Genomic DNA, 23309 nt, shown 5'->3' with positions numbered 1-23309 from the left:
CCTCCCAACTTCCCACCCTCTCTTCATATGTTCTAGACCCATGGTCTTCATCAGGTTTCTACACCCTTTCCTACCCTGCCTGTTATTTCACGGTGAGCTGGTGTACTGTCTGGCGCTATTGCCTACCTCCATTATATATAGGGAGATGGCTCAAGGGCACTCCAAAAGCCCAGGTCTCCTACCCCCTTTTTACTTCCGTATACGCTTCTCCCTACCCCCCGCCCCCGTTTCCTATTCCTTCCCTTTCTCTGCTTTCCCTTTTGCCCTTCTTTTCGTCTTCTTTTCCTTTTCTCCTCCATTTTATTTTCTTATTAGTTATCCTTTTTTACAAGTTCTCCTCCAATTCATGTTTATATCTTTCTCCTGGGGATCAAGTGCCAGTGTTCATCCTCCTGTATTTCTTCTTTTGTCTGCTATTTCTTCCCCTCTGGCACTGGAATTTCCAATTTTTCACAGAACTCCTGTACTTCTTCTACGAACCGGAGTTTTACTGTGTGTCCGTTTTTCTTGCCAATCAGGCATGCAGGGAATCCCCAGTTATATTGAATCTCATGTTCTTGTAGAGTTTTCAGGAGAGGTTTTAACATCCGTCTTCTTAAAGTTTCTTGCGATAAATCCGGGAAAATTTCATATTTTATTGGGGGCTTTCCCTTCATATTTCTCCAAACTTGATTTTTTTCCTCTAGGTTCTCGATTCTTACTATGATGTCCCTTGGACTTTCTACTGGGATTCCCATGGGTCTCCGTACTCTGTAGACTCCTTCAATTTTTATGGTATTTGCTTCTTGCTTTCCCAATAATGGGTTAAATAATTTTACCATTATTTCTGTCAGATCTTCTCTCTGAGAGTTTTCAGGGAGTCCTCTAATGCCGCGTACACACGGTCGTTTTTCGGCATGAAAAAAAATGACATTTTAAAAAACGTCATTTAAAATCACCGTGTGTGGGCTTCACATAGTTTTTCGGCTTCTGAAAAACGACAAAAAAAAATTCGAACATGCTGCATTTTTTAATGTCATTTTTTAAAATGTCGTTTTTCGGGTTGTAAAAAATGATTGTGTGTGGGCTAAAACGAAGTTTTAAACCCGCGCATGCCCAGAAGCGAGTTATGAAAGGGGAGCGCTCGTTCTGGTAAAACTACCATTCATAATGGGAGTAAGCACATTCATCACGCTGTAACAGACAGAAAAGCGTGAATCGTCTTTTACTAACACGGAATCAGCTAAAGCAGCCCAAAGGCGAATAGAACTTTCCTTTCAGAGTGCTGTCGTACGTCACCGCGCTTTGTTCATCATTTTTCAAAAACAATGGTGTGTGGGCAACATCGTTTTTATTGATGAAGTTGGAAAAACTTTGTTTTTTGGACATGCTGAAAAATGTCATTTTTTTCATGCCGAAAAACGACCGTTTTATACGCGGCATTGTTCGCAGATTCTTTCTCCTATTCTTATTTTCCTGTTGTTCCAGTCTATATGCTTGTTCTCGTTCTGTTTTTAAAGCTCTTATTTGTCCTTTTAATTCCTTTATTGTAGTTGTATGTATATCTACTTTATTTTCCACCTTTTCCACTCTCGTGAGTAAGTGTCCCACATCATTGTGGATTATGGCTATTTCTTTTTTCAAGGAGCTTTCCAAACTCTTCAACTATTTCTCCAGTATTGCAAACATATTTTCCATGTCACATTTCATTGGAAGTTGATCTTTTCTAAATAGGAAAAAAAAAAAAAAAAGGAGGGGTGGAGGGCAGGGATATATCCCTTAGTCCTTTTCACTACTGATATCCTGCCTGTAGATATTTATTTTTCCCTTATTCAGGTGCTCCTTTCCTCTTCTTTCCTTTTCCTGTATTTTTGCGACCCGCAGTATATTATCACTGGATCCCACAAACGCTGTATTCCTGTAACAGTGACTGTTTTACATTCCTTACAGTCTCTCTACAGTGGGGTACTGGTTTTAAATCATTTCAGTTCATTTGTATCCATCAAAAAGTGATATAGTTCAAAAAATTCAGGAAACCAAACAAAAAAGGAATTCTAGGCTGATGTACTGGGGGGAGGTACTCACATTCCTATCTCCCCTTACCTGGCCCCCTGGTTGTCCGCTTCAAAATGTAATACGCAATGTCTTTCCGTACTATTGGGTCCAGCTTTTTGTTGATTGTAATCAGCAACAGTAGCAGAATAGGCTTTGTGGTTTACCTCTTAACCCTGGTGGCGGAGGCCATCGCGACTGCCTAGAGGCTGTTGCCCCTGGCCCTGGAAAGGAGGCACGCTTAAACAAAAAGGAGGTCTATTCCTTCTTATAACCGGCAAAAAAAAGTACTTTTCCCACTAGAGATCTTTTGGATGTATTTATCTAAATCATCCCTGCATCAACCACAGGATCCTACGCATATGCACCAGCAAGAGTGCAAGGCGCGATGCTTGATGAATAGAATCCTTAATAGCGTCAACTGCAAAACATAACGCCCTAGGTAGCTCAGCTAAACCCTGGGCCTGCTGGGCAGGAACAACCTTGAGCACCTGCTTCATTTGATCTTTAAGAGCTTGACAAATGCCTATTGCTGCTACTGCAGGCTGAGTTATTGCTCCTGCCAGAGTAAAAGAGGTTTTCAGTAAAGATTCCAGTGGATCCCTAAACATCTGAATATTGTCCACTGGACAAGTTAGACTTTTATTCACACAGGAGATATCAGCGTCAACTGCTGGCACACTCCACTTTTTGGTGAATTTTTCCTCTATGGGATAAAGAGCCGGAAACATTTAAGGAGGCAGAGAGTGCTTATCCGAGTGATTCCAATCAGCATAAATAAGCTGCTCTAGCAATGGATAATCAGGAAAGGCATGCAGAACCTGCAGGGGTTTTAGGGAATTCAAAGAAGAAATGGGGCTTGCAGCCGACTCGGTTAAGGGCAACTTAAACGCAAACCGGACCATTTCTGTAAGAGATTGCAAAAACAACTGCTCAGATTGTGAGGCTGAAAAGGGTTCCTCCAAAGTTGATTCCTCAGAGGAGGAATCATCAGTCTGTCCATCTTCCTGGTCCCCCGAGGGTACCTCACCCTCCTCTGGCCACTGCGGTTCCCTTAGTCGAGGGCCTGGGGAGTGGGACCTACTGCGCTTCCGCCAATTCTGGGAGGAAGATGCGATTAAAGCAGCGAATCTTCCTTCCAACCCCATTAGAGCTGCAGAGATGAATGCAGGTGCTTGTTTTCCCAAACAGGAAGTTTCCAGGTAAACTTCCTGTTTGGGAAAACAAGCACCTGCATTCATCTCTGCAACACACAGCAGCTGCTACAAGTGGACTTCACCAACACGGCCAAGAGACTGACTGTCCTATGGACCCCATCTTTATGCCTAAATACTATGGATGTCCCGATACCGATACTAGTATCGGTATCGGTACCGATACCGAGCATTTCCCCGAGTACTTGTACTCGGGGGAAATGCTCCGATGCCTCACCCTATACCTGGGCAGGCAGGGGAGTTGCAAGTCTTCTCCCCCATGCTGTCTTTCCCCCTGCTCTGTGCCCATCTTTCTCGTCTTCTCTCCCCCCCGCTCCGTGACAAGCTTCTCTCCCCCGCTCCTCCGTGACCGGCTTCTCTCTCCCCCACTCCGTGACAAGCTTCTCTCCCCCCGCTCCTCCGTGACAAGCTTCTCTCCCCCTGCTCCTCCGTGACAAGCTTCTCTCCCCCCGCTCCTCTGTGACATGCTTCTCTCCCCCCTGCTCCTCCGTGACAGCCTTCTATCCCCCCGCTCCTCTGTGCCAGGCTTCTCTCCCCCTGCTCCTCCGTGCCCGGCTTCTCTTCCCCCGCTCCGTGCCCGGCTTCTCTTCCCCCGCTCCGTGCCCGGCTTCTCTTCCCCCGCTCCGTGCCCGGCTTCTCTTCCCCCGCTCCGTGCCCGGCTTCTCTTCCCCCTCAATCTGTCAGGATGGAGAGCGGAGGTAGGAGCCGCTAAACCCGGCTCCTACCTTTTCAGAATGAACAGAGTCAGTCATCACTGACTCTGTCCATTCATATAACTGAGCATCGTAAACTGTGTTTACGATGCTTCAGTTTATGAATGGAGAGGAGCCTCTGTCTCCTGTCCATTCATTTCCAGTGCAGCTGAGAAAGGGACTGGGGATCTGTGACCTTAGTCCCTTTCTCTGTCTTAAAGGGGAGATGTCAGGAGGTCTGTTAAGACACCTGATATCTCTCCAAAGACCCCCAACAGGGCTGATTATAAAATTGCAATAAATATTTAAAAAAAAAAAAAAATGTAAAAAGAAAAAAAAAAAACACACACACTGACAATCCCCCTAAAAAAAAAAAAAAATCACTGTAAAAAATAAAAGATAATAAAAAAAAAAAATACTGCCACTGTCACATGACATAAAAAAAAAAGTATCGGTATTCGGTATCGGCGAGTACTTGAAAAAAAAATATCGGTACTTGTACTCGGTCTCAAAAAAGTGGTATCGGGACAACCCTACTAAATACAGTAACTTCTATGTGAGTAACTTGATGCTGTTTATACATTAAAAGTTTACAGTCTTTTCTAAGTGGCGCCTGTTGTTGTTTTCTTTCTGTTACATGTTTGGAGTTTGGCTTCAGCTCCCTGCACAAGGCTGCCCAGATCCTACAGACTGTCATCTCACTTCAGAGCATGGTGCTCAAGGGACTTTTTACTTGACATGTGTTATGTAAAGGATGCTTCCGTTTAAATTCTCCCTGCTAAGTAATATTGTGTGTGTGTTAGGTGTAAAAGGTGACTTTTGGTATTCTGCTTGAACATCCATGATAATCCTACAGTGAGGCATACAAAGGGTTAATTGTAGAATGACTCTTTAACTGCTAAAATTCTAATGTCCCTTCTTAGTTAATTGATCTATTGTGTTTACCCTTAAGATGTGTATTGTATCATCAGTATCTAAAGAAATGTGTCTGGCAGGTTCGGTGCCAGAGGGTCTAGAGACTGATTAGTTCAAGGAGATATCATTGTTTCCAAGGATCTGTATTGAAGACCCCCCACTGTGTGAGGGGGGCGGAGATTGTCATTGTAACAGCTTGTAACCTGCATATAACCAGCTGAATGCTGCCATTAAAGCGTGTCTCTTGTTCCAGCATTAACCTTGGCTCCTGTGTGGATTATAGGGCCATCCCAGGGAGTTCTACTCATGGAATACGCCCCCTGTAACGACCCCGGGTTTTAAATCCTAACTCCCGAACCTGGCTTGGAGAGGGAGGAGAGACTCTCCAGAACCCCAGCGGACTCGAGGATCAGGAACGCGCATGGCTGCCGGGGTACGATGACGACAACGACCGCATCCACCACCTTCTGTCAGCACAGTTTCCCCCCTTCAACATTATCCCCAATGGCTGAGACTGTACCCAGGAGGAAGCCTGCACACAAGCCTGCTGACAGAAGTCAGCAATCTATTGAGCACTTCCAGGACACTTTCCTTAAACTGACCGGCTGTACATATTCAACATGTGTGTTTGAATTTGCATCTGCTTCCCCCTTTTTCTGACCCATATCAGTGGGGTAAGCCACACATATATTCATATATATATTTTTTGCCAGCGATCAATGTTTATATCGGAGGTTTGTGTTCATCTCCTCAGTCAGTAGCGGTTGGTCGGTCTTTTAGAAAACTTTTACTATACAACGTTGTCATTTTGCATGTCGTTTTTATAGATAATTTTACATTGGAGGAACGGGTCCCACTTGGGAGGCCTTTGTACCACCCCAGTTGGACCTTTATATATTATACTGCGTTTGTATTCATCAATAAAGTTTTTGTTATCATTCCATTTGACCCTGTTGCTGATTCTCCCTCAAAGACATTATTTGAGACCTCTGTCTCATCCTTCTCTTTTTTACCTGTAACTCAGTGTCTATTGGGAGGTATCCTGTCTTGTACAGACGTATCAGAGGTTTAGAATATAAATAATACACCCAAGGTTGGATTCCATTATTTTTACTGTATTGCTGACATAAAAGTGATATACAGAGAAGCATGGTACAGATGTGTTGCTTTCACATACTCTAGTGGTGAAAACTAGGCATGACAACACTCACTCATAGAAGAAATCCATAAGTGAACTTAAAGTTCCTTAGGAATCTTCACTTACCTCTCCCGCCACAGGATTCTGCTGACAAAACAGCTAGACCCAACATTCACCCATCACGGCGGCTGTGTCAAAAGACCTTCAGGGATCAGGTTCCTTTTAATAGGGTTTCCACTCCCCTGGACCTGTACCGCACCCTGCCAGAAACAACTTTGGTATCTGATACATAACCAAAGGACTGGATTTTCAGGGTCCAGCTCTCCTAAGAGAGGCATTACAGACAAAACCTTGCTCTTCTTTACGGGTAACGGGTAACATCCACTTTGGCCTCAGTGGCACTTTGGATAGATCCAGTTGCATAGCTTGCTTGATACCAGATCCATCCAGGGTCAAAGCACTTTTTTAACCGTGACCAACACCTTAGACACTGGCGAAAAAAACTGAGGTACTTCCTGTATGGGAGGGGTTATATAGGGGAGGGGACTTCCTGCCTTGGGTGTGCCAGTGTCCATCACCTGAAGGTGGCCTATAACCCACATAGTAATTACTATGCAGCTCTGTGTTCCGTTATGTACGAAAAAGAAAAGTTATGGCTTTGTGGCAGAGGGAAATATTGCTGGTGTCCATCTTAACAGTTATCTGTACACTGCATTCACTGGCAACATTTAAGTGCTCGTGTGTGAAAGGTAACCAGCAAATGTAACACACTGCCAGCTTAGGCCATGGCAGCCTTCAACAATGCCTCACCCTGAATCTTAGTGAAGAGTGCACAAAAACACAAATGTGGGGGATGGCAATGTAGATCCCCACCAAAAAATGCTAGCCGTCTTGCTAATTTAAAGACGTCTATACTTTGTGTCACAGAACCAAAAAGCATGCAGGACAAAAAAGCCAGAGGGAAACCACAGCTCATAATCTGCATACTTATTCTTGGTCAGTGACTCCTAAAGTACTGAAGTCACAGCCAGAGATCATAATAAAACTATAGACTTACTCTGTTTGGTTCCCAATTACCCAAAGGTAAGATAAATCTGTTCTGCAACATTTTCTAACAAGAGTCAGTAAGCATATTAAATTGTTCCATCACATTACATGGCAAGTTTAGGGCATGTTTATTTACCTATACAATACAGTCAACTTACTTTCTTGGAAACTCTACAAATATCGTCACTGCCACTATTATTAAGAAGTCAAAAATCATGAGCTTGTACATTTCTTGTCCAACTCGAGATTCCCAGCACTGTAAAATTAAAATATAGAAAAATCAAAACAAAAATCAAAACTAAATGTTTGTTACTTGTTGCATATATACAGAAACAGTATTATTAATTAGCTGAACAGTAATGTGTAGTAACCCAAGGAATCAAGAAAATCCCAAAAAAGAGACACGGTTAGCAGCTTTAACATTGGTTGATGTAAAGAAACCCCTTATAAACCCCCCCCCCCTTTTTTTTAATCCTAACTAATTGTTCTATTACAGTCACCTGTCTTGAGAAAAAACAAAGGGCTACAATTGCTGGCCTTCTACTGAAAATAAATAGTTGCCTGGCTGTATCTAGCCTAGTTCAAGATCACAGGCCAAGCATTAGCAAACATCAAATCCAAAATTTATGTTGGAATTCCTAATTGCTGTACTCATTCATGGTCTATAACTAAGAAAGGCACATGCGTTATGGCAAGCTATCTAATATTTCAGACGCAGACATCAGCACTGCCATCCTACATGTTATTGTCAAGAAAGATTTTGTCTTGGCAAAAAATATTCCTATTTGCCAAAGTTTTATTTACTTAAAAAGGCTGCAATTACAGGTTGATCCTAATTTCCTATTTGAGCTGACTCAGCCCCCCTACTACACCAAAATTTAAGGAAAAACACCTCCCCTATTCTTATCTCCTTAAGAAAAGAAAAGGGGGGAGGTTCTGTTATCCAGCAGTGTTATCAGCCTTGCTTTAGATCTCTCATGCTAAACTACAGAAAACATGTTCTTCTCTACATTATGGGCAAGTGTTCTGTTGTCTAGCAGGGTAAGGCCCCTTTCACATGGATGGATAGAATGGTGCTTTCAGCTGCGGATTTTTCCGCAGCTAGAAGCACACAATGCTTTCCTATGACACCCTTCACAAACTGCTTTTAGCGGCAAACACTGAATGTTAGGGGTAGACAAAAATGGACTTTGAAGGCACCAATTATAAAAATATGAATACGTTTATTGACACAAAACCCAAAAAGGGTTATTGTACCGACAAAAAAAATAACACAATAAGATAAATTAAAACGTTAAAAACAAAAGAAAAGAATCACAGTAACAGCTGTGTTAACAGCAAAAAAAATCCAATAATGATCCAGGAGGAAGCATCAGATCTCCAAAGAGATGTAATGACTATCATATGTAATAGGACGCAGAAAAGCTTGACATGTTTCGCGGAGACCGCTTCTTCGGGAGCTATTAGTATTTCTAAAAAAGAACAGACTATATAAACATACAAAATATATATTAAAATACATCAGCAAGGAGAATATACCACGTGCATTAAAGCTCCGTAGAGCAAACAAGACATGCGAGTAGAGTAGAAAACCACCAAATGTGTCACCATACACGAACTGTATACTAGGGGCCCAGCAAGAAGGGGATGTGGGGACACACCAGAAAAGATAGTGTAGAAACAGTGTAGTATTTTATACAAACAGTATAAGGATGTTAATTGGTTGACTAATTCAACCCAGTATAGTAAGCCATACATGACTGATCATAAAAACAGGGCTAATCCAAAGGGAAGTGTGCACTTGTATAGGTCTAGTATCACCACCACCAAAACCGTATAATAAGGCAGGTCAGAAAGTGCCTACCATACAAAGTATTGGAATATGCTTGAAGATGGATAATCTTAAACAGGATTAGGATAATGCGTAATGCATTCAGACTTCCAAAAATGCCTCGTTAGTATCCAAGGTGGAGCACATCTATCATAGACAAACAAAGAGAAAAACAAAACAAAAAGGGGAATGGGACAATCATGATAATGACTAGTTAGACCTGGTGAATAAAATTAGTGATAAAGAACGTGACTAGATATGTGTGAAAATAACACATATTAGCCCATACCTATCTAGTCACGTTCTTTATCACTAATTTTATTCACCAGATCTAACTAGTCATTATCATGATTGTCCCATTCCCCTTTTTGTTTTGTTTTTCTCTTTGTCTGTCTATGATAGATGTGCTCCACCTTGGATACTAATGAGGCATTTTTGGAAGTCTGAATGCATCACCCATTATTATAATCCTGTTTAAGTTTATCCATCTTTAAAGCGGGAGTTCACCCATTTCTAAATTTTTTTTTTTTCTTCCCCTAGATTCCTGCTCGTTCGGTCTAGGGGAATCGGCTATTTGTATTAAAATAGGTGCAGTACTTACCCGTTTTCGAGCTGCATCTTCTTCCGTCGCTTCCGGGTATGGTCTTCGGGAGCGGGCGTTCCTTCTTGATTGACATTCTTCCGAGAGGCTTCCGACGGTCGCATCCATCGCGTCACTCGTAGCCGAAAGAAGCCGAACGTCGGTGCGGCTCTATACTGCGCCTGCGCACCGACGTTCGGCTTCTTTCGGAAAATCGTGACGCGATGGATGCGACCGTCGGAAGCCTCTCGGAAACCTGTCAATCAAGAAGGAACGCCCATTCCCGAAGCCCATACCCGGAAGCGACGGAGAGGATGCGTCTCGTAAACGGGTAAGTACTGCACATATTTTAAAATAAATAGCCGATTCCCCTAGTAATAACGAGCAGGAAGCGAAGGGGGAAAAGTGCCCTCTAAGGGTGAACCCCCGCTTTAAGCATATTCCAATACTTTGTATGGTAGGCACTTTCTGACCTGCCTTATTATACGGTTTTGGTGGTGGTGATACTAGACCTATACAAGTGCACACTTCCCTTTGGATTAGCCCTGTTTTTATGATCAGTCATGGATGGCTTACTATACTGGGTTGAATTAGTCAACTAATTAACATCCTTATACTGTTTGTATAAAGTACTAAACTGTTTCTACACTATCTTTTCTGGTGTGTCCCCATATCCCCTTCTTGCTGGGCCCCTAGTATACAGTCCGTGTATGGTGACACATTTGGTGGTTTTCTACTCTACTCGCATGTCTTGATTGCTCTACGGTGCTTTAATGCACGTGGTATATTCTCCTTGCTGATGTATTTTAATATATATTTTGTATGTTTATATAATCCAGAAACCAATAATAGTCTGTTCTTTTTTAGAAATACTAATAGCTCCCGAAGAAGCGGTGTCAGGTCACCTGTGGCCAGGTGACAAGTGCACCCGTGGCCAGGTGACAAGTGCACCCGTGACCAGGTGACAAGTGCACCCGTGGCCAGGTGACAAGTGCACCCGTGGCCAGGTGACAAGTGCACCCGTGGCCAGGTGACAAGTGCACCCTGTTGGGGTCAGGGATGCACCACAGGTTAGTGAACCCTATGGCCGACTGCTGCGATTAGAGAGGAAGCATGAACCCAAGATCGCCCAGGGCGCGGAGTCCAAGACCCAGCTTTGTGTTCACCAGAGCCTCTAGTGGTGAGGATGGCCTTCGCCACAGCTGGATCCAGGTCGCGACCCCTGGGATCCCCTAGGTCACGCTCCGCAGGGAGAGAGGGAAAGCAGCAAGCAGGACAAGCGGTAACGATGGGTAAGCTGAGGTCAGGGCAACAGGCAGACAAGGGTAACCGAGGGGCAGGCAAAAGGTCAGGATCACAGGCAAACAGGAGAAGTCAGGGACGAGCCAAAAACGGTACACAGGAAGATAATCGTAGCACACTGCAGACAGGAACTAAAGCCAACAACACGGTTGAACAGCAAAGCAGACTTGCAGTGCAGTGGTTAATATAGGCTTCCTGGGATGGCCTAGGGTGGAGCAATACAGGGAGGAAGGTGATAAAAGACAGTCAGAAGGAGGGTCAGGCCTCTAATGAACACATGGAGATCAGGTAAGCTGCCAGACTTTATTGGATATCCATGACAAGCGGTCTCCGCGAAACATGTCAAGCGTTTCTGCGTCCTATTATATATGATAGTCATTACATCTCTTTGGAGATCTGATGCTTCCTCCTGGATCATTATTGGATTATTATTTTTTTTTATCTTATTGTGTTACTTTTTTATCGGTACAATAACCCTTTTTGTGTTTTGTGTTAATAAACATATTCATATTTTTATAATTGGTGCCTACAAAGTCCATTTTTGTCTACCCCTAACATTCGCCGTTTCAATATATTTTAGGACGTGGCACTGCACTATTATAGATACCCACAGCCCATCTTGTGTTGATCTCTTTCTCAATAAATCTATGCTTTTAGCTGCAGTGTTGTTACCTGCGGTTTTGTGCGAATAGAAAAAAAAGAATTGAATGCGTCCAGGTGCGATCTGGCGCAGCCATCGGCACATAACCGCAGGTAAATCGCAGTGCAGTGTGTCAGCTGCGTTTGGTATGAATCTTGAGGGGGAACTCCACGCCAAATTTCAAATAAAAAACGGCATGGGTTCCCCCCTCCAAGAGCATACGAAAAAAATGGCATGAGGGGTCCCCCCAAAATCCATACCAGACCCTTATCTGAGCATGCAGCCCAGTCGGTCAGGAAAGGGGGTGGGGACGAGCGAGCGCCCCCCTTAACCGTACCAGAAAAGACGGTGGTGAAGACCGGGCCCCCCGGCAGAAGCGAACAGAGAAGACGGCGGTGAAGACCGAGCCCCCCCGCAGAAGAGAACAGAGAATACGTCGAAGAAGACCGGGGGCCCCCGCTAGTAAAAGAGCTTAAAGAAGAAAGTGGGGGCCCCGGCAGAAGGGCCCCCCGAAAGAGCGGAGAAGTCGGAAGAAGACCCCCGGAGCTGACTAATAAATTACTTTAAAAACCTGTGAAGTGTTTTTTGACATTTTTCTTTCCTCCAGGTGAATGGGTAGGGGTACGATGTACCCCATACTCATTCACCTTGGGGGGGGGGTTGGGATCTGGGGGCCCCCTTATTAAAGGGGGCTCCTGGATTCCGATAAGCTACCCGCCCACAGACCCTGACAACGGCCAGGGTTGTCGGGAAGAGGCCATGTCCTCATCAACATGGGGACAGGGTGCTTTGGGGTGGGCAGGGCGCCCCCCTGCCCCAAAGCACCTACCTCCCATGTTAAGGGCATGCGGCCTGGTACGGTTAAGGAGGGGGGGCGCTCGCTCGTCCCCACCCCCTTTCCTGACCGGCCAGGCTGTGTGCTTGGATAAGGGTCTGGTATGGATTTTTCGGCGTACAGGGTTCCCCTTAAATCCATAGCAGACCGAAGGGCCTGGTATGCTCTTGGAGGGGGAACCCATGCCGTTTTTTTATTTGAAATTTGGCGTGGAGTTCCCCCTCAAGATTCATACCATACACAGTGCTTGGTATTGGCAAGGATCCAAGTCGGATCCCCGTTCAATATCGTGCCGTGGTTAAACGCAACCGCAGCTAATCTCACTGTACAAATGCAGCTGATCGCTGTGCCTGGAGTTTTGAATTTCAGCGGAAAATAAACATGCTTTTAACTCCGGCAGAACAGCCGTCCGTGTGAAAGGGGGCATAAAACTCAGGCAGGGTTAAAAACACTGCTTGTGTGGCAGAGGTGCTGTCAGCCCAAACAGAAAGTTAGCAGTTCACTGAATTTCTGCTATGATCAACAGGCAGTAGAGCTGCATGATTATTCATTAAAGAACCAAGATCATGATTCTACACTTTAATAATAAAAAAAAAACGTAAAGTTATCCCAATTTTTTTGTATAATGTGAAAGATGTTACGTGGCGAAAATCATGATCTTTATTCCAAGCAAAAAATAGCGATTCTCATTTTAGCCAGAATCGTGCAGCTTTAAACAGGTAGTGTTCTCTACTTGCAGTGTTTTTAAAAAGACAAAACCTAATGAGAAAAGGAGGTGCACCTATTGCAGAGATGTACCAAATTGGTTTTGTTTTTTTGCCTTCACACACTGGGGTTGAGTTTCTAAAACAGGAGTGCAAAATCTGGTGCAGTTGTGCATGGTAGCCAATTAGCTTCTAACTTCAGCTTGTTCAATTAAGCATTGACAAAAAAATAAATAAACTGGAAGCTGATTGGTTTCTATACACAGCTGCACCAGATTTTTCACTCTCCAGGTTTAGTAAACCAACTGCTTTAAGTCTATCCCCAATTATGCACAACACAACGAGGTAACAAAGCATACAATAGCATTATACAAATAAATAAAATGAAAAAAAAAGACTAGAAAAAAAAAAAACATCTGATATAATCATTTATGCTCTATTCACACCATTTGGAACCAGGACTATAGAAAGTCGAGTCTAGTACAAACTGGCAACATTGTGGCCACGGGGTGGGGGGATGGGGGGGTGATGCGATTGAGAAAGTACACTGGAAACTTTTTATTGTTACATTGTTAACAGAGAGAATTACAATCACCCAAGCTCAAAGGCGACCTCATATAACAACTCTGGAATCATCAGATTAAAGGAAACCTGTCAATAAAGACATGGAGGTGGTCATCACTGACCTCTCATCCCTAAAAATGTTAGTTGCTCGCATTTAATGCTGACCATGTGGCTTCAATACATTGAATCACTGATCTGGAACTTCTGGTTCTCCTATTGAGCCTGCATGTTTATCTAGGTTTTCATGGGAAGTTGTGTTCTCTATGACCCCCCTACACCTCAGTTAAAAACATGTTGTCTACTTTACTACAATTCACTGAATGAATGCTTAGAGCTAATAACTTTACACAACAATGACAAAAAGAAATGCTAATTTACCGGGTAGTCCTTATAGTTATATCCACAAGACTTGCAGCTCTGGTTTGAGCAGGAAGTGATTTTAGTCCATAAAGAGATAAGTAGTACAGCAATGCTGGCCAATCGCACAAACACACACCTAAAAGACACACAGATTCAGATCAAGGAAATAGAGACACGGGTTAGAAAAACAGCTTTCCCTTACTGCCTTGAGTAATTTTAGCTTTCTGGGAAACTACTGCAGGTTACAAAAGAGGCCTTTGTATGGTTTCACCTTGCACTCAACAGGCAACAAAAAAGTCCCAGTGAAGCTGTGAAATGAGGTCCTGTGAAATATTGCTGGACAATGCACACATTACAATGACACAAGACATACCACTAGACAATATATGCACTTTGCAATGTTGCTAAATATTAGTCTCAAAAAGCAATACATCAGTAATTCAATAAAAGGTAACACATATTGCAGAAAACCTGCCAAGAAAGAAACATGAAAGATGTGGTGCTTTGGGAAAACTACAGTTGAAGTAGAAGTGTAGGCAAACTTTTTTTTATTCCATTTTGGATAGAGTAAGGGAGGGTTATAACCCTGTCAGATTGTAATAGCCGCTTCTTCCGTCGGCTGTTCCTTGTCACAACAGGCACTTTCATCGCCGTAATGTGTTCCACGCTGGAACGCACATGGCGCCTGCGCAATGACGTCATTGCCCAGCACGTGCTGCGTTCCAGCTTGGAACGCGGAAGTGCGCCGTACATCATGGCTGCATTGCAATCAGTGCTTATGTACTGCATCTGGATACTTGCCTATAAAGGCATTCTTTCAACAGACAAACTCAGTTCTATTATTGTCAGCCGTAGCCGGCTAGGCTACAACCAAGCTAAAGCTACCAGTAATCCCTGGACTGCATCGCTCCCCATGCTGCTACACCGCTCCAGGCAATTACTACTACTTTGGTGCTGTTACATCTACTGCAACAGAGAGATATTGCTGGGGACAACCTTGAGGCCTTCCTTGCTGAACACCTTACACCATGGAATCCCTACTTCCTACACTGAAGCATGCAAACGGATAAGTAGCTATTGTGTCACTTGTAGTGTCATAGGAAGAACTGCTGCTTATGTTAATCTAATACAATTGCTGTTACTTATTAGGTCTTTTGCCTATCAACATACTATTTGGGATATACTGCTGTGTTAAGGACTGTTTGCCAAGGAGTACCTTAAAAGGTCAGCAACCCTCAAATTACTTGTGCAATATTCACCTTTTATATGCAACTACTATTACCTGAGCTATATTCAGGGGCGGACTGACAACTCATGGGGCCCCCGGGCTTACAGATCGCCACCACACCAGGAGGCAGTGCAGAGGCGGGGCAGCTAAAATCTCTGGATTTTTACATCAAAAGCATGTCAGTTTCGGACATATCAGGGACAGATGTAAAAAAAACTCCAATTTTTACATACTGTCCCTGGTTTTACTGAGCCTGGCAACCCTTATGGGGCCCCCTAGTGGCATGGGGCCCTCGGGCAGTGCCCGAGTGACTCAATGGTCAGTCCGCCCCTGGCTATATTGCCTCCTAGATGCAATAATTAGTTGTCGCTACATTTCCTATTAACTACGTGTACTCTTAAAGTACCTGAGTTATAATTGCCTCTTATGTTTAATTAATAGTTGTCTCAACAACGCCTATTTACTACGTGCTTGACAAAAGTACTACCCGTTTATGGGCCTATGCCCTAAGTTGCGGAACATGTCCGCCTAAACTATTCTATGCCAAGGGTTGACGTATTTTATACCTTCTCCCTTAGTGGCCTAATGCACTACACTATGCAATACTGATAATCACTTGCATGCAGTTGTGCATTCGCATCTTTTAGTGCATAATATAATTTTAAACGCTAAGCTCTGGTCGCATGTTGTAATGCGTCCATCCTTAGTAGCTCAACGCCTTTCTCAGAGAGATGACGTAGAGATCCCCCAAACTCCTGTTTGTGAGGAGTGATGCCTGGGGCCCAATACTGAGTTGTCACATAGAGAAGCGCATTGAAATCCTTGCTACCGCAGTTGTGGTTCACTCCATTCACCAGTGCGGTTACACAGATTTTGTTTCACCATATGTGTCCCATTTGGGAGATTTCCCTTCACTTCCTGTTCTATAGTCAAACAGGACGCAAGAGAAAATCCCTGCAAACTAAGGGAATTCCTTGGGGACCCCCAGGTAACCAGAACTAGTCCCCATTAGAAGATTTCCACTCTATTGCTTTTCTGGGGACAACCCAACACTTTACGTTCTTACTTTCAATAACAGCAGTAAACAGGACCAACAGAGGGGGCATATCTCCCAAACGGGGGGGGGGGGGAACGATGACACGGCATTAGAAAACCAAACAGGTGTTCTAAGCCCTCTCCACTCTATCCGAAAAAAAAAAAAAAGAAGGTTTTGCCTTTAGTTATACTTTAAAGCGGAGGTTCACCCTAAAAAAGATCTATGAACCATCCCATACAGCATACTAGCGTCAGCTATAGTATGTTTGTTTTTTTTCGCTGTATTTACCGTTTAATCCTTTAGTTTCGTTTCAGACTCCCGCGCGGAGTAGGCGTTCCTATGAAGAGGGGAACATGATTGATGTCCGGCTATGGCGCGTCACGCGTTCGGAAAATAGCCGGAGTAGGACTCAGCTCTTCACGGCTCTTATACGGCGCCTGCGCACAGACTAGGAGCTGACTGTGCAGGCCCTGTATATATCCGAGTCTTATTTCGGCTATTTTCGGAATGCGTGACGTGCCATAGCCGGATGTCAATCATGTTCCCCTCTTCATAGGCACGCCTATTTCCCCGCTGGAGTCTGAAACGAAACTAAAGGATTAAACGGTAAATACAGCGGGGAAAAAAAACCATACTATAGCCGACGCTAGTATGCTGGATGGGATGGTAGATAAAGATTTTTTTTTTTTTTTTAGGGTGAACCCCCGCTTTAAGTGTAGGATCATAAGGACACACAGAGGCTTCTATTAACATAGGTTACATCAGGCACCTTTATGTGCCTCCTTGTGAGCTGGTCAAACATCAGCTTTAGGAAGAACATACATTTTTAAAAGTTTAAACTGGCTAACAAAATCACTTTAGGTTGCCATTTACACTTATGTATGTACAGCATGCATGTATGCTGTGGTGAAATTTCATCATGTGCTACCTGTCACAGTTTTGAAAATATCTGTGTGGCACCGACATCAAACACATAACTGATGTTCTGCACTGATCTGCAATGCTGAACTGCTTTACAGTGCCAAGTCCTAAAGATTAGATACTGCAAGATAAAGCAACATACCTTATAAGTGTAAAGCGGATCACAAAAGCTGGAGCATAGTCTTCATATCGTACTATGTTTTCAAAAATAATTGGAGTAATGAAGTTGGCAATAGTAATGACAATAGATGGGAGATATTCTATCAGAAGACTCAGTTGGCCTGTTTTTTGAGAAACCTGAAAACACAGTAATGACTTGCATAACCACATAATACTAAAGTTATATAAAAAAAATGCTTTACAAAAATGTTTTAAACTCATACTGGTTTGCTTTAAAATGGGAAAGGCTTTGTACTATTCTGTAATACTATTTACAGTAAATGCAGTTCTGAGTATACTGGGAATACTATATAAAGATGCACAACATGCTAGGACTATATGGTGATACTGTATATTTCTTTTAGCTTTTTACCATTTAGCATAACAAACCAGGTACTATTTTTTACATACATTTACCCTTAAAAAAAAGCTGAACCTTCATAGAATAGTATTGAAGCGAGTATTGGACACTGCTTCAAACCCTTAATAGACCAGCATGGCTAAATGTATAGCTACCAACAAAAAGGGGGTTGCTGACCATAGTAGTCAAGCAGACAAGACCAACATCAAATCAACCAATACAAACAGAGCCATATTTTGAAGGGCAGGCTTGTAAATTAAATCAAAACTAATACGATGTTATTCTACTTATCCAACCTTCTTTATAAATTTGGCATGTTATTTATTGTAGCTCATGAGGCTTTTGTCAGAATTAGTATCTAGATCTTTTACATGGTTTACATGTTTTGAGCAGGCAGTGCTGCATTATAACTAATGCAGCACTGCCTGCTCAAAACATGTAAACCATAAAAAAAAGTATTGAAGGGAGTGGAATGCAACAACATGTGTTCATTACTATTATAGCACAGATGGGCCATATACTGTATTGTAGTAAACTGATATGTTAAATAAATGAAAAAACTTTAAATGTAGCTCTTAAATCTATGTGTAAAAGTCATAAACCTCCCCCAATAAATAACATGTGTCATGATCATTCCTTCAACACAACTGTAACTAGATACATTGTGCCTCCAGCAACAACAGAACTGAAGAACATCTGAGACGTGCTAATTGCCATAAACTGGGTCTAGTCAGTATGTCAAGAAAATAAGTTCATGAAAACATGATACTTTGTACGAATAAGGAAATTTATGTCTGCCAGCGGACTGAAAACTACAGACCAATATTCAAAAAAGCTGGGACGCGGTGTAAAATCTATGCAATAACAGAATGCAATAATTTGCAAATCTCAAACCCATATTTTTTTTTTTACAATAGAAATTTGAAAACATTAAATGGTTAAACTGACAAAATGTACCATTTTAAGAAAGAAATAAGGTAATGTTGAAATTAACAGCAGCAACATGTCTCAAAAAAGTTGGGACAAGGCAACAAAAAACTGGCAAATTACAGCCCTAATTCCCAAAAAGTTGGGACAGGGCCATGCCCCCCCCCCTCACATGCCCACCCTTTTAACACCACTCTGTAAATGCTGCTCTAAAACCTGGATATATATATATATTTCAGCATTGATGGTGCCTTTCCAGATTTGCTGACTTTTGAACTGAGTGCTGATAACAAGCCAGAAGGTCCCTCTCCTGTTTAGTTCAGAGGCTGTGTAACCCATAGGTGCCATAAACATTGTCAAATTTTGATTCGTATGACTACAGAACAGTTTACCACATTGCAACAGACAGTTTTAAATCAGCTTTGGCCCAGAGAAGACAGTGTTTCTGGATCATTTTTGGATAGCACAGTGTTCAGACAGTGATCTTTTGGAAGTATTCCTGAGCCCATGCAGTGTTGTCCATCACAGAATTACGACTAAACACTAATGCCGCGTACACACAATAATTTTTCGGCATTAAAAAAAACGAAGTTTTTTAGCATGTAGAAAAAACATAGTTTTTCCAACTTCATCATTAAAACGACGTTGCCCACACACCATCGTTTTAAAAAAATGCTCTAGCAAAGCGTGGTGACGTACAACACGTACAACGGCACTATAAAGGGGAAGTTCCATTCGCCTTTGGGCTGCTTTAGCTGATTCCGTTTTAGTAAAAGACGATTTTCTGTCTGTTACAGCGTGATGAATGTGCTTACTCCATTATGAGCACTCCCGTCTCATAACTTGCTTCTGAGCATGCACGGGTTTTTAACGTCGTTTTTGCCCACACACGATCATTTTTTACAACCTGAAAAACAACATTGTTTAAAACGATGTTAAAAAATGCAGCATGTTCGGAAAAAAAAATTGTTGTTTTTCAGAACCTGAAAAATTATGTGAAGCCTACACACACGATCATTTTAAATTACATTTTTTAAAAACAACATTTTTTTTATGCTGAAAAATGATCGTGTGTACGCGGCATAAGTATAGTTTGAAACACGTCGGCTGTCCTGGTTGCTACGGCTTGTAGTGCTTGTTCCTGATTTTACCAATAAAGGCTACGTTTGTTTTCCGGTCTGCATCACAGAATCATGCCTGTTTTTAATGCAGCAATATCTGGGGGCCTGAAGATCGCAGGCATACGATATTGCGTTTTGGCCTTTTCCCTTGTGCACAGAGATTTATCCAAATTCTCTGAATATTTTAATGATATTATGTATTGTAGATGATATATTTAAAGTCTTTGCAATTTTACATTAAGGACCATTATTATGAAATCGTTTGATAATTTTAGACTCAGCTTTTCAGACTGGTGAACCTCTGGCCATCTATACTTCTGAGACACGGACTCTCTAAGATGCCCTTTTTATACCTAGTCATGTTGCTGACCTGTTGCCAATTAACCCAATTAGTTGCAAAATGTTCTTCCAGCTCTTCCTTGTTAGTATCATTTACTTTTACTAGCTTTTTGTTGCCCTGTCCCAACTTTTTTGAAACGTGTTGCTGCCGTCAATTTCAAAATTACCTTTTTTTTCCCTTAAAGTAATACATTTTCTCAGTTTAAACATTCAATATGTTTTCTATTGTTAATAAAATAAGTGTTTATCATTTCATTCTATTTTTATGTAGATTTTATACCACGTCCCAATATTTTTTGGAATTGGGGTTGTACTAAAGAATAGAAAAACTTTTTTTGTATAATGTATTTCAAAAGGAATTGTAAAAGGCAGAAGGTTTTTCTTTTTTTTTTATCTTAATGCAGTCTATGCATTAAAATTAAAAAACCTGTGTGCAGCAGCCCCCCTAACACTTACCTGAGCCCAGCTTTATCCAGCGATGTTGCAGGAGTGTTTAAGCTGCCTGAGACTCCCCTCCTCATTGGCTAAGACCGCAGCAAGGCTTGACTGGCTCCCGCTGCTGTCAAAGTCATTCAGCCAATCAGGAGAGAATGGGGGTGGGGCCGGATCACAGCTCCATGTCTGAATGGACACAGGTCGGGTGTCCCTATAGCAAGCTGTTTGCTGTGGGGGCACTCAACAGGAGGAAGGGGCCAGAAACACAGAAGAGGGATCCGAGAAGAGGAGGATCCAGGCTGCTATATGCAAAACAAAATTGCACAGAGCAGATAAGTATATATATATATATATATATATATATATATATATATATATATATATATATATATATATATATATTTTTTTTTTTTAACAACAAACACAAGACTTTACAATCACTTTAAGTTTATTTTCAAGGTGTAACTTAGCAATATTAAGAAATCAGGTTTGTTATAATATACTCTAACTGTGGCTTGCAGTTCCGTGTGCTCCAGCAACCTCACTGCTGCCTTTTTAAATACAGGACTCGGTGCGGTTCTTCTGAATGAGATGCTTGGACAGAACAAAGGGAAAAAAAGAAAAGAAAAACTGAATGTGTTGCATGCTGCCACTAATCATAAGCTTGCCATTTCCGAACCTGTACTAAGAACACACCAGCTGCAATCTGTAAAACTGTACAGGTTAATTTTGCAATCCAACGTTCCGCTAGTTATACTGTAATTGGGGCTTGATGTTTCAGGAAGAAAGCCTGTAAAGGATTTCAACTATAGGGGTTGATTTACAAAAGGCAAAACAGGCTGTTCACTTTACAAGGGAAGCTGCACTTTGCAAGGAAATTTGTTCCCAGGCATAGTAAAGGGAGTACAGCTTTTGATAAAGGAGGGAACTAGGGGCTAGTTTTTGGACTTTTTAGGCACGATTTGGTTGGTCAAAATATATATACAAGAAAAGAATTTTTTTCTAAAAGCAGCTTTTGCACATGGTTGGGTATTCTTTGCAAAGTGAAACTATGCCACAGTGAGCAGCCCATTTGCATTTAGAAAATTAGGCTTGACTACTCGTATCAAAATTTGGTGCATGTGTACCGCTGTCTGTTCAACAGAAGCCGGTTCTGAAAATGGTCCTGCTGGAAAACCAGCATTCGATCAGAGCTTGCAGCCATGGCTGCATCACTCTTCTGTATTTTCTTTAGGGGGGGGGTCAGAGTACAACAAAGCAGTGGGGGAGATCCCTGCATCTGCACCCCTGTTTGTGTTGATGCAGGGATTTTTTGTTCTAGAATAAAAAAAAAAAAACACAACAATGTGTGTATACCCTGCTCTGGCCCCATGACAACATTAAGATAAAATATAGACATTTAGAAAGCCAGTCGATAAAGCAGTTCATCTGACATAGATTACTTACAGGGCTATTGTACTCTTGTGAATAGCTTGTAGCGAAGTAGACTGCATAGAAACAACCACCCAATACTGAGATCACAATGATATTCAAAAACAAGCGCAAGGCATAGATTCTCAGGGTCTCTCTCCGTGTCCGCTTCTCTTTCCTCTGGCGTTCCGTTTCTTCTGCCAAATCTGTCTGCAAAAATAACACAGAAGTTTTAAAGTACTTTTATTTTATGTTTCCAAAATTATCTATCCAGAAGAGAATCTTTTAAATGCACTCTAAATTGGAACAAAAGCTCACTGGTCATATTTATACCAGCTGTTAAGCCATACAGGTCAGTAAAGAGGAGTCTGAATACATTTAACAGGATATAGGGACTATGAATGGACTCTCATCTAAAGAACAGTGATACAATAAATATAATAATTTTGTAATTTAATATAAAAAAACATCCATTTAAACCAACATACCATTTAAAGTCCAACTCCAGGTTCCCAAATACCCACTAAGCCCTTATCCATCTCTGCACCACTCCCTATATTTAATTTATTCAATTTGAAGTAGAAATGCCTTAATTATGAGACTATAATAATGGCTGTTACGTGACAACTGCTGTCTTTTGTCTGCAGTGCAGTTGGCAGGCTTCAATGGTGCTCACAAGTCAAAATGTTGTTACCTATGTACGATAATTTTAGGCAGTACACAGTTGGCTCAGGATGAATGATGCTAGGCGACATTTAACACAGCACTGTATGCTAAAACACAACATTTTAGTGTACTGGCTGCTGTCAGTGCAGGGGCAGTTAGACCCCTTTCACACTGGCAGTGCCCGGCTGTAAAAAAAAAAGCTTTAGCGGGGCGCTTTTTACCAATTTTTTTTTTTAAAAGTCCTGTTTTGCGGTGCTTTCAAGGCGGTTTTCAAGGACTTTGGAAGCGCTGCCCATTCATTGCAATGGGCAAGGCATTTTGGGAGCAATATTTACAGCAGTCCCAAATCGTCCCAAAGATGCCGCTTGCAGAACATTTTCATAACGTCCCGCAAGCGCACCACCCCAATGAATGATTTTCAGAGGCTATTTCTAGCATTAAAGCGCCAGAAAACCGCCTTAGGCTGTGTTTGGGCTGTGGTAAAGCGCTACATATATCTGCATTTTTTTGCTGCTTAATGTATTATACCTCCCCGCTGTGTTGCAGTGTGAACCTGCATCAATCCAGTGTGAAAAAGAGCCTGGAGTTGGGCTTTAAATATGTAAAAAGCTCTTCCACTGCCAAGATAATTGCATAGAAAATCCCCAAATACCAGTTCGCACCAATGCAATTGGTTCAGCAATTTTCCCATAAGATTTTTCCTTGTTTCAAAACAGGGACAGATCATGTGTAAATGGCAGTCCCTTCTATTTCCTTTTTTATGACAGAATTGATAGGGGAGGGAACGTGAAATTTCATGTTCACTAAACTTTTATTTTAAGAATCACTGGTCTAAAATTTTTGTTTAAAGGTG

At 42.1% G+C, this 23309-nt stretch overlaps 1 protein-coding gene across 1 annotated transcript in view; it reads right to left on the bottom strand.

Annotated features, from left to right (window-relative positions):
* TMC7 (transmembrane channel like 7) overlaps positions 1-23309 on the bottom strand; it is a 120696-nt gene that overhangs the window by 23074 nt on the left and 74313 nt on the right. Inside the window, exons 8-11 of the mRNA XM_040356891.1 lie at positions 21827-22000; positions 17181-17335; positions 13872-13989; positions 7196-7293 (exon numbers count right to left, since the gene is read on the bottom strand). Of these exons, the coding sequence (XP_040212825.1) occupies positions 7196-7293; positions 13872-13989; positions 17181-17335; positions 21827-22000 (545 nt within the window). The remainder of the gene's footprint in view (positions 1-7195; positions 7294-13871; positions 13990-17180; positions 17336-21826; positions 22001-23309) is intronic.

Source organism: Rana temporaria, chromosome 6, assembly GCF_905171775.1.
Source record: "Rana temporaria chromosome 6, aRanTem1.1, whole genome shotgun sequence".
Lineage (NCBI taxonomy): Eukaryota > Metazoa > Chordata > Amphibia > Anura > Ranidae > Rana > Rana temporaria.
This window is presented reverse-complemented; position numbering and strand designations above follow the sequence as displayed.